At 54.3% G+C, this 18,680-nt stretch overlaps 2 protein-coding genes across 3 annotated transcripts; one reads left to right on the top strand and one right to left on the bottom strand.

Moving 5' to 3' along the window:
• The first annotated feature begins 598 nt into the window (after nt 1-598).
• Nucleotides 599-7,273, top strand: NAPRT (nicotinate phosphoribosyltransferase). Of its 2 annotated transcripts, none has more exons than XM_066548706.1 (13): nt 599-1,028; nt 1,983-2,065; nt 2,602-2,684; nt 3,121-3,251; nt 3,329-3,444; nt 3,943-4,136; nt 4,273-4,413; nt 4,553-4,637; nt 4,767-4,847; nt 5,672-5,774; nt 5,852-6,009; nt 6,173-6,280; nt 6,445-7,273. In XM_066548706.1, the coding sequence occupies exons 1-13, from the start codon at nt 740-742 to the stop codon at nt 6,502-6,504; spliced, it is 1,632 nt and encodes a 543-aa protein (XP_066404803.1). In that variant the 5' UTR covers nt 599-739; the 3' UTR covers nt 6,505-7,273. The 2 variants fall into 2 exon arrangements, with proteins under 2 accessions (XP_066404803.1, XP_066404792.1); XM_066548695.1 differs by having other exon boundaries at nt 1,983-2,110.
• A 164-nt stretch (nt 7,274-7,437) lies between these two features.
• On the bottom strand, nt 7,438-17,728 carry LOC136555727 (ubiquitin carboxyl-terminal hydrolase CYLD-like). Its single transcript, XM_066548682.1, has 14 exons — nt 17,258-17,728; nt 16,883-17,167; nt 16,613-16,682; nt 15,753-15,973; nt 15,073-15,226; nt 14,589-14,727; nt 13,862-13,972; nt 13,368-13,459; nt 12,569-12,635; nt 11,410-11,539; nt 11,067-11,175; nt 10,796-10,914; nt 9,993-10,212; nt 7,438-9,262 (listed from the first exon to the last, which is right to left on the bottom strand). The coding sequence occupies exons 1-14, from the start codon at nt 17,711-17,713 to the stop codon at nt 9,078-9,080; spliced, it is 2,358 nt and encodes a 785-aa protein (XP_066404779.1). The 5' UTR covers nt 17,714-17,728; the 3' UTR covers nt 7,438-9,077.
• Nucleotides 17,729-18,680: the final 952 nt, after the last annotated feature.

Raw genomic sequence — 18,680 nt, 5'->3', positions numbered from 1 at the left:
ATCCCGGTGTCCCCCTTGTGCTGCCATCCCCGTGTCCCCCTTGTGCTGCCCTCCCGTGTCCCCCTTGTGCTGCCATCCCCGTGTCCCCCTTGTGCTGCCATCCCCGTGTGCCCCTTGTGCTGCCATCCCCGTGTGCCCCTTGTGCTGCCATCCCCGTGTGCCCCTTGTGCTGTCATCCCGGTGTCCCCCTTGTGCTGCCATCCCCGTGTCCCCCTTGTGCTGCCCTCCCGTGTCCCCCTTGTGCTGCCATCCCCGTGTCCCCCTTGTGCTGCCATCCCCGTGTCCCCCTTGTGCTGCCATCCCCGTGTGCCCCTTGTGCTGTCATCCCGGTGTCCCCCTTGTGCTGCCATCCCCGTGTGCCCCTTGTGCTGCCCTCCCGTGTCCCCCTTGTGCTGCCATCCCCGTGTCCCCCTTGTGCTGCCATCCCCGTGTCCCTCTTGTGCTGCCATCCCTGCGCCAATGTTCACTGTGCGCTGCCACCCCGCGTGTCCAGCTGTGTCGCCAAACCTGCCCCGTGTCCCCTTTGTGCTGCCATCCCTGCTGCCCTGTCCTTGTCCCCCGTGTCCCTCTGTCCCTGTATCCTCCCTCTGCTGCTATCCCGGTGTCGCCCTTGTGCTGCCATCCCTGCGCCACATGTCCACTGTGCGCTGCCACTCCGCGTGTCCAGAGAGAGATTTAAGGTCTCGTGTGTCACCAACCCTGCCCCGTGTCCCCCTTGTGCTGCCATCCCTGCTGCCCCATGTCGCCATCCCCGCGTGCTCCCAAGCCGCGCTGCCGTATCCCTCCTATTTCCCCGCTCCTCCCCGTGTCCCCACCCCTGTCCCCTTGTCCCCGCCCCGCCATGGCGCCGCTGGCGGACCTGTACCAGGTGTCCATGGCCTACGGGCACTGGCGGGCCGGGCGACACCGCGCCCCGGCCGCCGCCGAGCTCTTCTTCCGCCGCCCTCCCTTCCGCGGCTCTTTCGCGCTCGGCGCCGGCCTGGCCGAGGGGCTGCGGGGGCTCCGAGCCTTCCGCTTCTCCGCTGCCGGTGCGTGGTGACAGCGAGGGACAAGAGGGGGGGACACCTGTTGGGGTTGTGGGGAGGAGTGGTGGGCGAGGGGAGCGTCCCAGTGGGACTTGGAGGGACAGGGGAGCAACTTCAGGGGGGCAGGGCGGGATGGAGGAGAGGGTGAAGAAGGGACGGGAGAGGGTCAAGGGGGAGGGAGGGGGGAACGACTCAAAGGGACAGTGGGGACAGGATGGGACAGCGGGGAGAAGCGTTGTGGGGAGCGGTGGTGGGAGAGGGAGAAGGGGAACCTTGCCAGGGAGGCTTTGGAACAGCTCCAGGGGATAGGAGGGGAAAGGGCAGGGGATGAAGGTGAGAGGGACGTGGGGGAAGGAGGGGAAATTCCCCACGGAGGAGGATGGGAGAACAACTCAAGGAGGCTTGTAAGCCATGGGACAGCATCCAGGGATTTCTGGGGACGTTTCAGGGGGACTTAAGGGGGGCAGAGACATTTCTCAGAGTGATCTGGGGATGGGGAATCCCTCAGGGGGACTTGGGGAGGACTGGAACCCTCAGGAGAACTTGATGGGGACAGGGACACTTCTCAGAGGGACCTGGGGGACTGGGAACCTGCGGTGGGGGAGAGGGACAGCATTTGAGGGGGACTTAGGGGACAGGGGAACCCCCCTGGGGCACTGCAGGGGATCAGGACAACTCATAAGGGGACAGGGACATCTCTCAGATGAACTTAGGGGACTCTTTAGGGGACACAGGGCAGGGGTGGACACAAAGAGCCCTCAGGGAAACTTGGGCGGACACTGGGACACCCTCCAGAGATGTCCCTCAGAGGGGACTTGGGCCACCCCACCCTGTCACACTCCGTGCTGGGGGTGCTGTCACCCACCTGCTGTCACTCACCTGTCCATGGGAGGCTCGGTGTTCCCCCCACCTCCCCCTGTGCCCCTTGTCCCTGGTGTCACCGTGCTATCCCCACAGATGTCGCGTACCTGCGCTCTGTCCTGCCCAGCACCATCGACGATGCCTTCTTTGACTACCTGGCCACCCTGGACGCCTCCGAGGTGACCGTCACCGCCATTCCCGAGGGCTCCGTCGTCTTTGCCAGGGTGGGACCCCCCCCCTCCATCTTCTTTCCTGACCATCCCACCTCTCCCAGCTCCCAGACCTCCCCTTTTCCCTGACCCTGGGAGCCCCTGGACCGCCATTCCTGCCTTCCCACCCCCCAGCCTCCCCCCTCTTTCCTCAACACCATGGACCCTTGACCCCATCTTGGCCATCCTTGTGTCCCCATCCCGTGGGCCCCCTTTTCCTTCACTCTGGGAACCCCTGGAATGCATTTCCTGGGCACAGGGACAATCTGGACCCTCATTCCTGGGCAACAGTATCCCCCTGCGCGCCCTTCCCTGGCACTGGAATCCCCTTGTACCCCCTTTTCCTTCACCAATATCCCTCTGCAACCCCTTTCCTGACCATCCCACCTCTCCCAGGCCCAGGCCTTCCCTTTTCCTTCACTCTGGGATCCACTGGACCGCCATTCCTGCCTTTCCCAGCTCCTCCCTGCTCCAGAGGGACCAGGATGTCACTTCTCTTCCCTCAGGTGCCGTTCCTGCAGGTGAAGGGGCCGCTCCTGGTGGTGCAGCTGCTGGAGACCACCTTGCTGTGCCTGATCAACTATGCCAGGTATTTTGTCATGGGGATGATCCCAAAGCTCCCCTGGAAGATGGAGAGGGGCAGGGAAGGGAGTGCAGCACACCCCAGTCCTGGGGGTACCATGACCCCACGAGTCCCCTACTGGGATTTAACTGCTGGAATTCTACCAGTTGAATTTAACTACTGGAGGGTGTCCCAGTGTCCCCCAAAGTTTTCCTGAGGGCTTCCTGTGTCCAGCCCGCCCTGAAGAGTCTCCCTGTCCCTCAGGTTCTCCTGAGAGATGTCCTGGTCCCCCACAGGTCACCTTTAGGATCTCCCTGTCCCCCAAGTCCCCTTGGTCAACTCCACCACATCCCTGTCCACCGAGTCCTGTGGTAATCCCTGCCTTGTCCAAACAGGGAGGGTCCTGGAGCCCCTTCCCCTTGGCTGTGCTGGCTCTGTGTGACCTGTCCCCTTTGTCCCCCAGCCTGGTGGCCACCAACGCTGCCAGATTCCGTCTCCTGGCCGGCCCGGACATGAAGCTCATAGAGATGGGGCTCCGCCGTGCGCAGGGGCCGGATGGAGCCCTCTCGGCATCCAAATATTCCTACATTGGGGGTGAGTCCCACCCCAAAGTGCCCGGTGCCACCGCGGCCCTGCCATCACCTGGGTGTCCCCCCTGTCCCTCCTCGCAGGCTTCGACTGCACCAGCAACATCCTGGCGGGAAAACTCTACGGAATTCCCGTGCGCGGCACCATCGCCCACTCCTTCATCATGTCCTTCAGGTGCCTGGAGGAGGTGCAGCCACGGGTGAGCAGGGCCTGGGATGGGATGGGAATGGAGAAGAATATTGGATGGGGACGGGATGGGATGGGATAGGGATCTCATGGGGATGGGGATGTAGAGGGGGATAGGAGTGGAGATGGGAATGGGTTGGGAGGGGAGAGGGATTGAGTGGGGTTGGGGATGGGATGTGGATGAAGATGGGATATGGGTGTAATTGGGATGGGCAGAGGGAAGTGGGATGAGGATGGAGTTTGTATGGAGTTAGGGATGGGAGGAGATGGAATGGAGATGGGATACGGATAAGGTGGGAATTGGGCTAAGGTGGGATGGAGATGGGGATGGGATGAGAATGAGGATGTGGATAGGGGTGGGAATGGGATGTGGGATGAGATAGGGGTGGGATGGAAATGCAGACAGGGATTAGAGTGGGATGGATGGGGAATGGAACACTCCACCTGTTCCCACACTCCTGGCACCTTGGATGATGCCACGGGCTGTACAAATCCCATGTTCCCCTGGCAGGAGCTGCCGCCTCGGGCCGGAGGAGATCCCGTGGATCTGGCAGACCTGGCTGTGTCCTGGCTGCAGAGGGTTTGTGACCTGCTCCAGACTCCTCCCAGCAAGGCCAACCAGGGCGAGCTGGCCGCCTTCGTGTCCTACGCTGTCACCTTCCCTTGTGACTTCCAGGGATTGCTGGACACCTATTGTGTCAGGAGGTGGGGACACCATGGCATAGGGGATGGATGTGGCCCTGAAGTAGAAATGTTGGCTGGTGCAGGGCTTGGAAATAATGCTGGATCCACCCTGGATCAGTTTTGCACATGTCATTAATGATTTCCTTGCCCACGCCAGGAGTGGTTTGCCCAATTTCTGTGCCGTGGCCTTGGCACTGCACCAGCTGGGATACCAGGCCATCGGAGTGCGCCTGGACAGTGGGGACCTGGCCCAGCAATCCAAGGAAATCCGGGGAGTGTTCCAAGCCTGCGGAGCTCAGTGAGTCCTACACCAGCTCTGGGATGGATGTCACTGATCCCTGTCATCCTCACCAGCATCCAGACAGGATTTGGGAACCCTCATGGCTCTGGGTGCTGTGGGTGGATCCGTGGATCCTCCCAAATCCTGCTCCTTGCAGCTTCCAGGTGCCCTGGTTTGGGACCATCCCCATCGCTGTCAGCAACGACATCAGCGAGCAGAGCCTGGAGGAGTTCAGGAGGGAGGTGAGGAACCTGCTGGCACAGCTGGGATGTCACCTGGATGGTGCTGGCAGGGCTGGGATGTCACCTGGGCTGTCCCTGGTGCTGGCAGGGCTGGGATGTTGATGGTCTCTGTCTTCTGTGCTGCCTCAGGGGAGCGAGATCGACATGATCGGCATCGGGACCCACCTGGTGACGTGTCCCCTGCAGCCATCGCTGGGCTGTGTCTACAAGGTAAAGGTGGCAGCCTAAATCCCAAATATCCCAGTCCTCACTGAGCCACTTTCCAGATGGTCCATGCCTCCTCCATGGCCATCCAGCCCCAGTGGAGTCAGAGTCACAAAGAGTTTGCCTTGGAAGGGAGTTTTGAAGGTCCTCCACCACCATGGACAGGGACACCTTCCATTATCCTAGGTTGCTCCAAGCCCCATCCAACCTGGGCTTGGACACTTTCAGGGATGGGACAGCCACACATTCTCTGGGAATTCCATTCCAGCCCCTCACCACCCTCACAGAGTGGAATTCCTTCCCAGTATCCCATCCAGCCCTGCATTCTGGCAGTGGGAAACCATTCCTCCTCATCCTGTCACTCCATCCCTTGTCCCAAGTCCCTCTCCAGCTCTCCTGGAGCCCCTTCAGGCAGAGGTCATTCCCAGGCTGGTCATTCCCAGCTCTCCCAGCCTGGCTCCAGAGCAGAGGGGCTCCAGCCCTTGCAGCATCTCTGTGGCCTCCTCTGGACCTTTTCCAGCAGCTCCACATTCTCCTGATGTTGGATCCTAGGGCTGGAGCAACTCTGCAGGTGGGGTCTCTGAGAGGGACAGGGGCAGAATTCCCCCCTCTCCTGCTGCCCACACTGTGGGATCAGCCCAGGACCCAGGGAAGTTCTGGGTGCCAACGCTGGGTCATGGCCCACCAGAAGCTCCAAGTCCTCCACAGGCAAGAGGAGGCAGAATGCCCAACTTTGGGAAGTTTTAGGGTTTTTTAATTGTCTTTTTTCAGCTGATTTGCATCAGTTGCCCCCTCAGAGGGGTCACAGGTTCCCTTCCCTTCTCCCACAGCTGGTGGAGGTCAATGGCTCCCCATGCCTGAAGCTCACGGAAGATGAGGAGAAGATGACAATCCCGGGGATGAAGGCAATCTATCGGCTCTATGATGCTGCTGGTGAGTCTGGAGACCCTTCCCAGAGTCCTGGGGGAATGTCCTGCTCCATAATTCTCTCCCTGATGTCCTCCTGGCAGGTCACCCCTTCATGGATCTCATGGCCTTGGAAGAGGAGCCATCACCCAGCGCGGGGCAGGAGCTCGGGATCCGTGTCCTGGGGCGGCTTGAGGAGACCACCAAGGTCATTCCCAGCACCGTGGAGCCCCTCCATCGCACCTACTTCAGGGATGGCCAGGTCAGGGGTGGTCCCATCTCCTGGGAGGGCTCCTCTTCCACGCTGGAGGATGGATCCAGGGCAGTGCTGGCTTCTGCCAACAACTCTGGTGCCAACCCAGATGTGGTGGCTCGGGTGGTGGCTTCCCACATGGATCTTCCCACCTGGATCTCCATCCCTGCAGGTGTGTGAGCCCCTGCCCAGCCTGCCCGAGGTGAGGACCCACGCCCAGGTGTCCCTCAACCTGCTCAGCCCTGCTCACCGCCGGCTCCACGAGCCACAGCCCTACCCGGTACGTCCGGCGCTTCCCACATCCCACTGGCACACACCTGGGAATGCCACTGGATCTGGTGGCCTGAGCAAATCCATTGGCATTCCACTGGATGCTGCTCAGGCCACCAAACCCAGTGGCATTCCCAGGAGCTGCTCCCTGAGCCCGCCTGTTCCCATTCCCAGGTGGCCGTGACGGAACGGCTGCACCAGCTCTTCCTGGAGCTGCGCCAGGGCAGCCTCTGAGGGGCTCCCTGCTCATCCCCAGCTCCTGCTCTGCTCTTTTTTGGGAAGCCCAGGTGCCGCGTTAGGAATTAATGGCTCTAATTTAGACCTTTCCACTGCCTGATGCTAACCTGAGGAACCTGCAGGAACTGGGGGAGAGCCCTGGGCTCCCAGTAGGGAAGCTGGGAACACAGGGATGGGGAAGGCAGAGCTGTGCCTGCATCCCCTGGAAGTGACTCTCCTGTGGTGGCCCTGCCAGCCTTGTGCCTTCCTTGGTGGCCTTGCCATGCCTGTGCCTTCCTTGGTGGCCCTGCCAGCCTTGTGCCTTCCTTGGTGGCCCTGCCACTCCTGTGTCCAATTTGGTGGCCCTGCCAGCCTTGTGCCTTCCTTGGTGGCCTTGCCATGCCTGTGCCTTCCTTGGTGGCCCTGCCACTCCTGTGCCTTCCTTGGTGGCCCTGCCACTCCTGTGCCCAATTGGTGGCACTAGACCAAAGTCTGGAGTGCCACCAAAAGGGTGACAAGGGACACCCGTGGGGTGCCCATGGCAGACGCTCTTTGCTTTGGCAATTCTAAGCTTCATCTCTGTGGCCACATTCCAACTCTTTCCACTCTGGCCGAATTCCCTGGGATGTGGAGGCTGGCTCCAGGTTGATCCCAGCTCCAGGTTGATCCCAGCTCCAGGTTGCCACCTGCACTCTCTAACCCCTGTTCCCACAGGAAATGTGGCTCTAACCCACACTGAGCTTCACACTAAGCAAAAAATTTCAAATAAAGGCCTTTTCCCACCATGGCTCTGACCCTAATTCCAGTGAAAAACCCTTTGGAGCTCCATTGGGAATGGGAAGGTGAGAGGGAAATCCCCAAGGATTAAACCTGTGGCTTTGCTGTCCTCTCCATGGTTTGGATCTTGGCAGAAATTACAGGGAAGAAAACAATTAAGAGCTTAACAAAGCATGGCCTGATGGTGTTGTATTTCTGGGAATTCCAACAGCATTGTATCCCGTTTTAAGACAGGAAAAAAATACTCCAGGAAGTCCAGGATCAGTTTGCTAAAAATTAGATTATTTTTTTTAAGCAAAGCACCAAAGATAAGGAGTCCATTGTACCTGAGTAGAGATTTTCCTCAGTTTTTGGGAGAGGAGGAATGAAGAACAAGGAGAGTGACCTGGGCCAGCATTTGTCACCCTCAAAGATGCAATTCCTGATGTTTAGGAACCATTTTGGTGGGCAGAGAAGCTCCTGGGTGCCTCTGCACATTCTCCTCAGGTATTTATGGACATTGAGGAGATTCCCTGAGCCTTTTCTTCTCCAGGCTGGGCAATTCCAGCTTCCTCAGCATCTCCTCATAGGAGATGCTGCAGTCCCTTCATCATCCCTGTTTTTCCATCTCCATCTCCAAGGTTTTTCCTTGGATTTTGTCTCTGATGTACTGGAGAGCCCCAAATTGGACCCCAATATTCCAGGTGTGACCTATCGGAGCTGAGCAGAGGGAAAGAATCCCTCCAGGACCTGCTGGCGACACCTGGAATGCCAGAAAGATCCCAAACCACGCATCCCAAGCCACCAGGACCGATCCAAAGCTCCAGGCTTTGTTAAAATTACTCCACTCCGCATTGAAGAGGGGAGGAAAAGAGAGGGACGGGGTTAAACCTGCACATCTGGGACTCCTGGATGCTTTCCTTGAGGTTTTTTTATGGAATTTGGGCATCCCACTGACTCAACTTCCCACTTAATAGCAGGGAACCCCCAAGTGTAGAAGTTTATTTAACTTGAGGAACACCAGTTCCCACCCAAACCCTAAACCCTCCTGCAGAAAATCCCAGAGTGCTCTTTTTTTTTTTTTTTTCTATTTTTGCCCTTGGAATTCTGGTGTTGACCCCAGAACTTGGAAGTGGATGCAAAGATGGGACAGAAAGTGCTGAAAGTGAGGTTGTAATAACACTGAATTCTGTGCAGATTTTGCCAAAAAGAGGAAGCAGCAGGAGCCCAGATGATGTTCCTCTGCTCCCATCCTCCTTCCAGTTTTGTTCTTGGAAAAATACCTATTTTTAAAGCATAGCTTCAGCTCAGGATATCCATGATTGGAAATAAGGGATGGTGGGTAAAAGTGCCAGTTAGTGCTGGATAAGGGAAGTGCAGGCAATTTAGGGACACAGGTGAGGAAAATCAATCCTGACCTGATTTTCCTCACTCCACAAATCTGGGTGAGGATCTCTTAGGAAAGGTTGTGGTTTCTTGGTAGACCTGTGGATAATTCCTTGTGTTTTGATTTCTGCTGGTCCCCAGCTTTGGAGGGAAGGGAAACAAGAATGTGGGGATGCTCCAGCTGCAGAGTACCCAGAGAGGGAGAATTGTGGAATGTGGGGAATGAGAATGAATTTGAGCACCAGTAATTTCAAGTCCAGCTGTGCCCAAGGACCAACTACCACTATATAAAGCCAGGATTTAACAAACCCAGCCTGGCTTGGATAAAATGACACCAAGAGTGGCGAGAAGAGGCAGCTCAGAGCATCCAGACTTGGCTGCTTCCACCTTCTGGGACGATCCAAGCTCCCATTCCTGACGTTGCTCCTTGCCATCAGCTCTGGACGGTGTCATTTGTAAAGTGCCATTTTCCTGCTCTGGTACAGGTACATGTAGGCATCACAAAAGAGGCGTTTGGCCACCCCATCCATGTCCCGAGGCTGCTCCAGGGCCAGCACAGCCAGGGGCAAGTCCAGGTATTTGGCAACTTCTGGACACAGCATCACCATGGGAATGTTGAAGCCATTTTCGCCACCTGAGGTGGAAAGGAGGAGAAAAGTCCCAAACCAGATCCCAAAGGGATGAATTCCTACGGCTCCAGCAGATCCCAGCACACTCGGGAGTCATGCAGAGCCTCAGCTGGGAGATGTGGAGGCCAAAAGCACTGGAAGAGGCTGGATTAGGGGAGCCCATCCAACCTAAAGGGGATTCAGGAGAGCTGGAGAAGGGTTTTGGACAAGATATGGAGGGACAGGACACAGGGAATGGCTTCCCACTGCCAGAGGGCAGGGACAGATGGGGTTTTGGGAAGGGATTCCTCCCTGGGAGGGTGGTGAGGAGCTGGAATGGAATTCCCAGAGGGGCTGTGGCTGCCCCACTCTTGGAATTGTCCAAGTCCATGTTGGATGAGGCTTGGAGCAGCCTGGGATAGTGGAAGGTGCCCATGGCAGGGGTTGGAACTGGATGGGTTTAAAGGTCCCTTCCAACCCAAACCATTCCACGATTCTGTGATAAAAGCACAGTGGGGAAGGACAGGAGAACCAATCTGTGCCCACAAGCTGAGCCAGCTGGGATAAGATCCCAAATCCCTTGTTTGACCCCAACCAGAAGCTGGAACCACCTGGAAAAACCCCCTTGCAATCTAATTAAAGGCAAGCCAAATCCACAGAAAGCCCAGATAGGGGGACTTGAGAGGAAAAGGTGGACTGAGCAGGCCCAGGCAGCTTCCCAAATCCCATTCCCACATCCCATTCCCATTCCCTCACCGTGCCGGTCGGCCATGCTATCGAAGAACATCCAGTGCTCGTTGCCAGGGCCGTATTTCACGAAGGACACGTAGTGACTGGTCTCGATGCAGAGCACTGCAAACAGCTCCAGCTTCTCCCTTGGCACCTGCTGGCAGCCCCGGGCGCTCCAGCTCTGGAATTCCTCTGGAACGTGCAGCCTCCGGGGTTTGTGCGCTTTGCGCCGGTGATGGGAGTGAACCTGAGGAGAGGGGACAGGGTGGCATTGGCAGAACTGGCCTTGACGTGCCAGGGAGGGGGGACAGACGTCACATTCCCAATTTATTCCCCATTGATGTGATTCCTGTGCTCCCTGCTTGCCTGGGAATGGCATTGTGGGAACAGCCTGGCAGCAGGAAGCTGAGGTGGGAGCTTGTCGCCCTGCAAGAGGCAGAAACTGTGGGAATGCTCATGGAGAAACAGCAGGGAGGGATCAGCACTCAGTTCCTGCAGGATTACACCTTATTTATGGAACAGGTTGTTCAGGGAAGCTGTGGATGTCCCACCTCTGGAATTGTCCAAGGCCAGGTAGGACAGAGCTTGGAGCAACGTGGGATAGTGAGCAGCATCCAGGGGGAGGAACTGGAATGAGCTCCAAGGTCCTTTCCAATCAAAGTTTTTCTAAGATTCCATTATTATTTAGGCTCTGTGCAAGCAGAGGGTTCACAACCTCTGGCTCCTGGTGGGAATGACCCTCAGGAAAGGGCTGAGCAGCTGCAGGATTTTGGGAGGGTTCATCCCACCGACAGCTTCCAAGGTGGATTTTGGGAATGGCCATGGAATACCTGTCTGGAGCAGGAGCTGCAGAACTGCTTCAGGCCTGTGGCTGCAAAGACTTTGTCCTTGAAACACTCTGAGCATTCCAGAGTGGCAACATCCCCACACAGGCAGCATTCCCTGGGACCTGCCAGGGAAAAAAACAGAGCTCAGAGGGACTGTCTCCTCCAGATCCCACCTAAAATCCAGCTTGTCCTGCCAAAATTGGGATTCAAGGAAGAAGAATCCCACTCCAGAGAGCCCAGAGCTGGTTGCTCACAGCCCATCATCATCACTCACTGTCCAGCAGCAGATCTGTTATATCCAGCTCCAAGGAAGGGATGATTTTGCTGAACATTTTATATTCCTTCCCAAAACGTGGCATTTGGATAATGAAGCAAGATGGGATCTGGGAAAAAAAAATAAAGGAGAAAGGAGTCACCCTGCCAGAAGAGCCAAATCTCAGATTTTTTTGCTCTGTCTCAACTTGCTGTCATTATTCACAGGACAAAAGGGAAACAGGGAAAGCAGAGGCCTTTTCCTAAGTCATGCTGGGATTCAGTGTTGGATACAAAACATCCAAGGCCTCACAGGTATCTTGGGAAGCAAGAAAAGCAGGAAAGCAGAAGGAAACTGGACTCACTTCCACCAGCTTCAAATCTGAGGAGAGGAAGGAGCGTTCCACCAACTGCTGCACGTCAGGAACCACCAAATCCTCCTGTTTATCCATAAATATCTGGTAGCAGTAACATTCCTGCTCCTGGCCTCCTGACCTGCAAGGAGAACTCATGGGATTGGGGATGTGATGACACAAAAATTGGAGTTTCCCAAAGTTTTTCCTGGGAGAGCTCCTGGGCTCAAGGCACCGAGGGTGGTTTGGTGCAACACAAAGCCCTTTTTCCACCCAAAAATACCAAATTTATGCCAGGGGAGCAGTAGATAAGAAGGAGTTTTGGCTTCATTATCCCTTTGGAGCAGCACATCCTATAAGCAAAATTCCATTTCCCCTCGATATAAATCTAAAAGATAATTTAGTATTAGCAAATTTAGTATTTAAATTGACAAATGGATGCTTCGATGAAGGATTAATTAAAAAAGAAAAAAAGCATCCAAAACTCAAGGTGAGTTGTGTACAGATCTCCCACAATCCCTAAAGAAAGCAGGGAAAGGATTTCCTTGGGATGACCCCGTGCAGGGGAGCTGCAGCACAGAGTCCTCTTTGTGCTCGGCTTTCCCAGCACTCCACGATCCACGGCTCGAGCGGCGGCTCCACAAAGGAGCCACAGAAATCCAACAATTCCCTTTCTGTGCTCACAAACAGCACAGTTATTTTTGGCTTCCTCCAGCCTCTCATCCTTTTTGTAGAGTCCCCAAAAAAACTGGGACTGCATCCATGGGCTGCCTGTTTTGAGAGGCTGTGGGAGCTGAGCCAGCTTGGCAGCCTGGACACATCCCAAATTCATCCAAAGGCTGTCGGATAACTGCTGGATCTGCCCCAAAGTCGGACATCACCTCTCTCAAACCCCTTCTGGCTCTCCCTGAGGATGGCAAAAGGTTTTTATCCCAATTTTCTGAAGGCAGCACCCTCCAGGGAGGGCTAAGAAGTGTCTTTGCCCAGATGGGAAGATCACAACAAGAAGGATCAGAGTCTGTTCCTAAGGAGCTGCGAAAAACTCCTGAGCTGTGATTCCAAAAAACTTTGGTGGAAAGGGACAAGTGACCCCCATCTGCCCAGGGGTTCTGAGGTGGAAAATTAATGAGCCTGGCTCTGGGAATTGTATCCCTCAGCTGTGGAAACTTACTGGAGTTTCAGTAGTGGCTCAATTCCCAGGATCTGCTGCATTATGAGATTGAGGAACTCCTCAGGATCTGGAAAATTAGAGGAAAGGATGGATCAGACCACACCAGGAACTGCCTTGTCCCACTGCATCCAAGAGCTGCCAGGTAAACATGAGCCAGTGTTCCAAGGGCCTGGAATTCGCTCTTCAGGTTAGGGATAAAGGCTGAGAGCACATGGGTAAGGCAAAAATCCCAAAGGGAACATGGAAAATGCCAAGCAGCCTTCAGAGACTGCACTTCCATGGAATTCCGGGATGATTAGGGTGGGAAAAGACCATCAAGATCATGAAATTACAGCCATTGCCATGGGCAGGGACACCTTCCACTGTGCCAGGTTGCTCCAAGCCTCATCCAACATGGACTTGGACAATTCCAGGGATCCAGGAGCAGCCACAGCTTCTCTGGGAATTCCATTCCAGCTCCTCACCACCCTCCCAGGGAGGAATTCCTTCCCAAAACCCCATCTGTCCCTGCTCTCTGGCAGTGGGAAGCCATTCCCTGTGTCCTGTCCCTCCATATCTTGTCCAAAATCTTCCTCCAGCTCTCCTGGAGCCCCTTTAGGCACTGGATGGGGCTCTGAGGGCACTGAAAGAGAGATTTAAAAACTGAAAGAATTCTACAAGTGAATTTCTACACCAATCAACATCAGCACCTAATTAAAGCACATTCCTGGGAGAAGCACAGAGGGAAGTTGCCAGCTGGTGCCTGGAGGAGGCGAAACACAGGGAATCAGCTGGGGAAGGGCCCCAGGGAGCTCCTTACCTTTCTCAGCGTTGGTAAAGCTGGAGCACTGGCCCTTGTCCGTGAGCTGCTCCCGGAGGTGCATCACACTGCTGGCCCTGACAAAGCCGGTCCTGGGAACAACAACCAGCTCCAGGTGAGGGAAATCATGGAATGGCTGGGCTTGGAAGGGATCTTCAACTTCATCCAGGTCAACGCCCTGCCATGGGCAGGGGTGCCACCAACAAGGCCAGGTTGCTCCAAGCCCCATCCACCGTGGCTTGGGACACTTCCAGGGATGGGGCAGCCAAAGCTTCTCTGGGAATTCCATTCCACCCCCTCAGCACCCTCACACAGAAAATTCCTTCCCAATATCCCATCCCAATCCATGCTCTGTCAGTTTAAAACCGTTCCTCCTAGTCCTGAACACCTTTGGATGTGGCTGCCAGGTTTCCCTGAGTGCCAGGTACCACCTTTAGGGCAGCAGGGAAGGAATGAAGGCAAACGGGACAAATTCCAGCATTCCCTACACTCACCTACGGAGGGGATTGACGATCTCATCCCGCAGAATTCCCTGGACATTCCTGTCACACAGTGGGTAGGGCATGAAGAGCATGGAGTCCAGCACGGAGGTACAGGAGAAGAGGCTGTGGGAAGAGTGGGATGGGTTTGAGTTTGAGGGTTTGGAAGCAACAGCTGGAACCAAAAATGTGGTGGCTGGTGACAGTCAATGGCTTTGATGCCCAACAATCCATGCATGGAATTACAGGGAGGTGAGGGAAGCACATCTGCACAGTGAGGCACATCTGGAACAATGAACACTTGGATAAAGCAAGGGAACGGCTCAGGGAGAAGGAAGTTCCTACTTTGCAGCCAAAACTGCTCAGGGAAGGGCACCACTGAGTCTTTTTCCTCTACAAGCAGGGAAGTTGGGACCTCCTGGGTGGGTTCTTTGGAATGATTCCAGCCAGAACTTCCAGGGACAGAGTCAGCACAGTCCAAATCCGGAAAACTACGAGCTCTCAGCACCCTGAATGACAGACACAGGGGTACAGGGGGTCTTCAGGGCTGAAAAACCTGCTGGATTTGGGAAGGAGATCCAAAAGCACCATGGAGGTTGCATCTCCACACAGTAACACCTTGCTCTACACCAGGTAAACTTCCAGCCACCTTGGAAATCCAGGGAAGTGCTGCAATTTGGGGCTTAGCTTAATTAAAAAGCCATTCATTTGAGGAGCCTGCACCACCCAAGCAGGTCCTTACCTGAAGAGAGCTGCATCCATGTAGCAGGAATTACAATGGCCTTGGATGCCCTTCATCCGCCCTTGGAGAACACGGACTGCTGCCTCATTCCTGAGGGGAGGAAAACTCTCTGGACCCTCTGGAAGAACTTCTTGTCCTCCTGCAAGAAAAGGAATTGCCTTCACCTTCTCATCTGGGTCAACTCTGCCCTTTCTTGATGTCTCAAAAGTCTGAGGTGAGTCTACGACTCTCAGACCTAAGGTGGCTTCTCAATCCAGCTTTTCATAAGTCACAATCTTTCAGACTTGAGGGATATTCCCTAAGGAACCACTTAAGCTGGAAAAGACCTCTAGGATTGAGTCCAGCTGTCAATCCAGCCAAAGACACGGCGTGGGATAAACACCAAAAAACAACACTCGAAGGAAGGGAAGAAACGCTGCCCACGGGGTTTTTCCACATCCTTCTCCCATCACAGCCCCATTTTCCTGCTTCCCAGAAGACTCACTGTAATCCCCCAGGGATAGGTCAGAGTTGGGGAAGCTCTGGAAGCGCACGTCGGGCTGGCAGGAGTTCAGCCTCACGAAGAGGCCGCGCTTCGGGGCGCAGTGGAAGTAGGACTTGCCCAGCCACTCTCCAGCTGTGACGCCCTTGTCTTCATCCTGGGAAAACAGCACCAGAGACGAGCCTGAGAGCGGGATTTATGGAATTATGGGTGGAAAAGAGGTCTGAGATACAGTCTAGCTATGCAATGCTGCTGAGGCCACCATTGGATCGTGTTCCCAAGTGCCACATCCACAGGGATGGGGACCTCACCCCTGCCCTGGGCAGCTGTGCTAGGGCTGGACAACCCCATCCATAAAGGAATTTCCCCAATATCCAACCTAAATTCCCACTGAAGCAGTTTGAGGCTGTTTCCTGTTGTTCTGTCCCTTGTTTCCTAGGAGCAGAGCCCAATTCCCACCTGGCCCCACCCTCCTGTTAGGGAATTGCAGGGATCCAGAAGGTTCTCCCTGAGCCTCCATTTCTCCAGGACGAGCCCTCCCAGATGCTCCTGGTGCTCCAGACCCTTCCCAGCTCCATTCCAGCCCCTCAATATCCTGTGCCTGGGGATCCCAAAACTCCACCCTCCATATCCAGCCACTGCCACCAGCACTCCCAGGTCCTTTCCCAGCTTTCCAGCCTCACCAGTTCAACTCCAGCCATTTTGTCCTTGATTTGGGGCAGGTAGCCCAACCAGCGGATGATTCCTGAAACTTGATTCCCCTTGTCCAAGGTAATCTGGACCATGGAATTCACTTCCAGGGGTGAATTCCCACCTTCCCCTTCCTCGCCGCTCTCGCTGATCTCTCGTTTCATTTGGTTTGGTTTTCCAAAGCCTGCGTCGGAGTTGAACATTGGGAAAAAACCTGATGGGCGACACAAAACATCAGGAGAGCTGGGAATTGGATCCTCTGGATCTAATTCCAGGTCTATTTTGGAAATTCCAGGCTACACACACAAGCAGGAAGCTGAGCACCAGGGACACAAGGTGTAATTCCCAGTGTGTCCAAGCTGGTCTGACAGGATGAGAGGGAATGATCCTGCTCCTTGTTTCCCTGCTCAAAGCTTCACATTCCAACTCCTGGCTGGCCATGGAGCTAATCCAGCCCTTCCCAGGCTACTGGAATGGCAGCAGGGGGCTTATTTCCTAATTTTTCCACTAATTCCTTGTCTAGTCCAACAATTCCCACCATTGCTGCTGGCACCTGAGCCTTTCCCACCAGGATGAAGCTCCTGCTCCATATTTTACAGCTGAGTTAAAGACTTTTTAACCAGTGGTGCCTCTTCCCTGAGGGAATTCTCTGCTACCATCAGCCTCTCCTTCCTGACAAATGGGATTCAGCTTTAGCTTTGTGTGGAACTTGAGATTTTTCCATAAATCCCGGCCCATCAAGAAAGCTGTAGGTTTTATTGGAATTTCAGCTCCTCAGTACCCTGCAGAGAGGGAGTAAATTCCGAATTCCCCCAGAACAGGATCAGGAGAGACACATCCAAAGATCACCTACTTTGCAAGCTCTCCTTCACAACAGATTCCATGGGGATTTCCCTGAAAATGTCAGTAGTTCCTTCTTCTTCCTGAAAGGAGTGAAAAATCCATCAGCTAGGGAAAAACCCATCAGCTAAACACTGGAATATGAAGGACTTTTTTAAACAAAGTTTGCACAGAACTTCACGTCCCTTTTGGATATTCCTTCTACTTCTCTTGCACATCCAACCATAATGTGATTTTTTTTCTTTAAAATCCCAAAAAGCCCCCATGGAAAAGCTGCTCTTACCGGGCAAACCTTCACAAACCACTGGCTCCCTTCCCTGTAAACTGCCATGGCAATTCCTTTGGTGGGGATCTCATCCACGAAGAAGCTGACGGCGTCTCCCACTTTCACGGGAACCACCTCTTCTGTGTCCTGTTTTCCCAGCTTCTGCTTCCCATTATCGTTGCCTGATGTGGGGATAAACTGGATTTTGCTGAAGGGCAGGAAGATCCCGCAGTTCCTCTTGCACTTGAAGTACTCGGTGCCATGGTAGGACCCGTCGCTTCTCCCTCTGTTTTCCCCCTCTCCCTGGAAACACACCAGGAAGGGATGTCACACACACAGAGAAATTTAATGGAAAAAAATGAGGAATTCTCTGCTTTGGGCCCCGCCGCTTACCTGCAATTCCACCCCAAAAAACACCGGAGTCAGCACAGCCAAGCTGGGCTTGTAGATGCTCCCGATGTAGCGCACGACTCCCGGGAAAAATTCCCTCTCCACCTCCACCATCACATTTTGACCCGGCACGGCTCGGAGAGCTCCTTCCAGGCTCTGCCTCTCCAGGAAAAAATCCAAGCGCTCGCTGTGGCTCCCGATGGCCAGGAGGAATCCGGCAGCTTCCTGGCGCACGGGCTGCAGGATTTCCAGGTTGATGGTGACCGTGGAGCTGTCGTCCAGCATGACAACCTTCAGGAAGCAAGCTGGAGGCCCATCCTCGGAAAAATTCCGCAGGTAGCTCCTCTCGCTGCAGAAGCACAAGTTCCCAGCTTGGAAGTACTTGTTTCCATAGGCACAGTCCTCTGTCAGGATGTAGAAGCAATTCCTGTCGGCTGCCAGAGGCGGGAGGTTGGTCATGGCAGATTCCCCTGGGCTGGGAGAGTCACAGCAATGGGGATTTGTGAGTGATGGCGAAGAATTCCTGAAGAATCCGGGGGTTGGAAGAGGTTTTGGACCCAACCCTGCACTCAAAGCCTCGCCCAGGTGAGTTTGAGCCTCTCCCAGAGCTTCCCTGCTCCCTTTTCCCAGGTGTTTAATCACCCTCGTGGTGATTCAAAATTCCATCTAACCCGGTTTCCCACATTCCTGCTCATCCCTATTCACTCGCTGTGTTTCCATGGGAAAAGTCCAGCTCTGCCTTCTCCACTAAACCCTCCTGGGATGAGATTTCACAAAAAAAACCCCAAAGACATGGAATAATTTGGGTTGGGAGGAACCTTGAGATCATCTCATTCCATGAGCAGGGACACCTTTCCCTACCCCAGGTTGCTCCAAGCTCCATCCAGCCGCACCTGGAATAATTCCAGGGATGGAGAGGCTGCTCTAACTGGTCCAACCTGTTCTGACCCTGTCCAGCCTCATTAAATTCCATGTTTTCTTTCCTTACTCACAGGACTAAAGCAAAGGATCAATCCTGCCTTTTAAAATTCCTTGGAAAAGGGATTCCCGCTCCTCTGTGTTGCTACAGCTCATGAATATTCACGGATATTTTGAATATTCATTCCGAACACACGCAAATCACCCCTTGAGGTATCAAAGATCTCCAGCTTTCCTAGCAAATATTTATTTATTATATATTTTATATTAAAAGAAATACAAGTATCTGGAAGCTGGAATATATTTTGGTGCTTATTTTTTAGTTCAATTCTGACAAGTGAAAATTCACGTGGTTAAAATTCCAGTGTGGAATTCCATTTAAATTCCAGTGGTTACATTCTAATATTTAAATTCCAGTAGTAATTAAAATCTAGTCATTGAATTACACTTTTCATCCTCCCTTATCTTCTCCTTTGATTATTCCATGGAAAATCAGGATCCAAAAATT

The sequence above is a fragment of the Molothrus aeneus genome, chromosome 1 (genome assembly GCF_037042795.1).
Source record: "Molothrus aeneus isolate 106 chromosome 1, BPBGC_Maene_1.0, whole genome shotgun sequence".
Lineage (NCBI taxonomy): Eukaryota > Metazoa > Chordata > Aves > Passeriformes > Icteridae > Molothrus > Molothrus aeneus.
Note: the sequence above shows the minus strand (reverse complement) of the source record. Positions and strands in the feature narration are given on the sequence as shown.

What these genes read in the sequence shown, in the direction of transcription:
- LOC136555727 (XM_066548682.1), bottom strand. Translation starts at nt 17,713, where the DNA reads ATGACCAACCTCCCGCCTCTGGCAGCCGACAGGAATTGCTTCTACATC. An exon ending in AAATGGCTGGAGTTGAACTG is followed by an intron (nt 15,227 to 15,752) that starts GTGAGGCTGGAA and finishes CTGTTTTCCCAG; the next exon opens with GATGAAGACAAGGGCGTCAC. An exon ending in CCTATCCCTGGGGGATTACA is followed by an intron (nt 14,728 to 15,072) that starts GTGAGTCTTCTG and finishes CTTTTCTTGCAG; the next exon opens with GAGGACAAGAAGTTCTTCCA.
- NAPRT (XM_066548695.1), top strand. Translation starts at nt 740, where the DNA reads ATGTCGCCATCCCCGCGTGCTCCCAAGCCGCGCTGCCGTATCCCTCCT. An exon ending in CGCTGGGCTGTGTCTACAAG is followed by an intron (nt 4,848 to 5,671) that starts GTAAAGGTGGCA and finishes CTTCTCCCACAG; the next exon opens with CTGGTGGAGGTCAATGGCTC. An exon ending in CCTACTTCAGGGATGGCCAG is followed by an intron (nt 6,010 to 6,172) that starts GTCAGGGGTGGT and finishes CCATCCCTGCAG; the next exon opens with GTGTGTGAGCCCCTGCCCAG.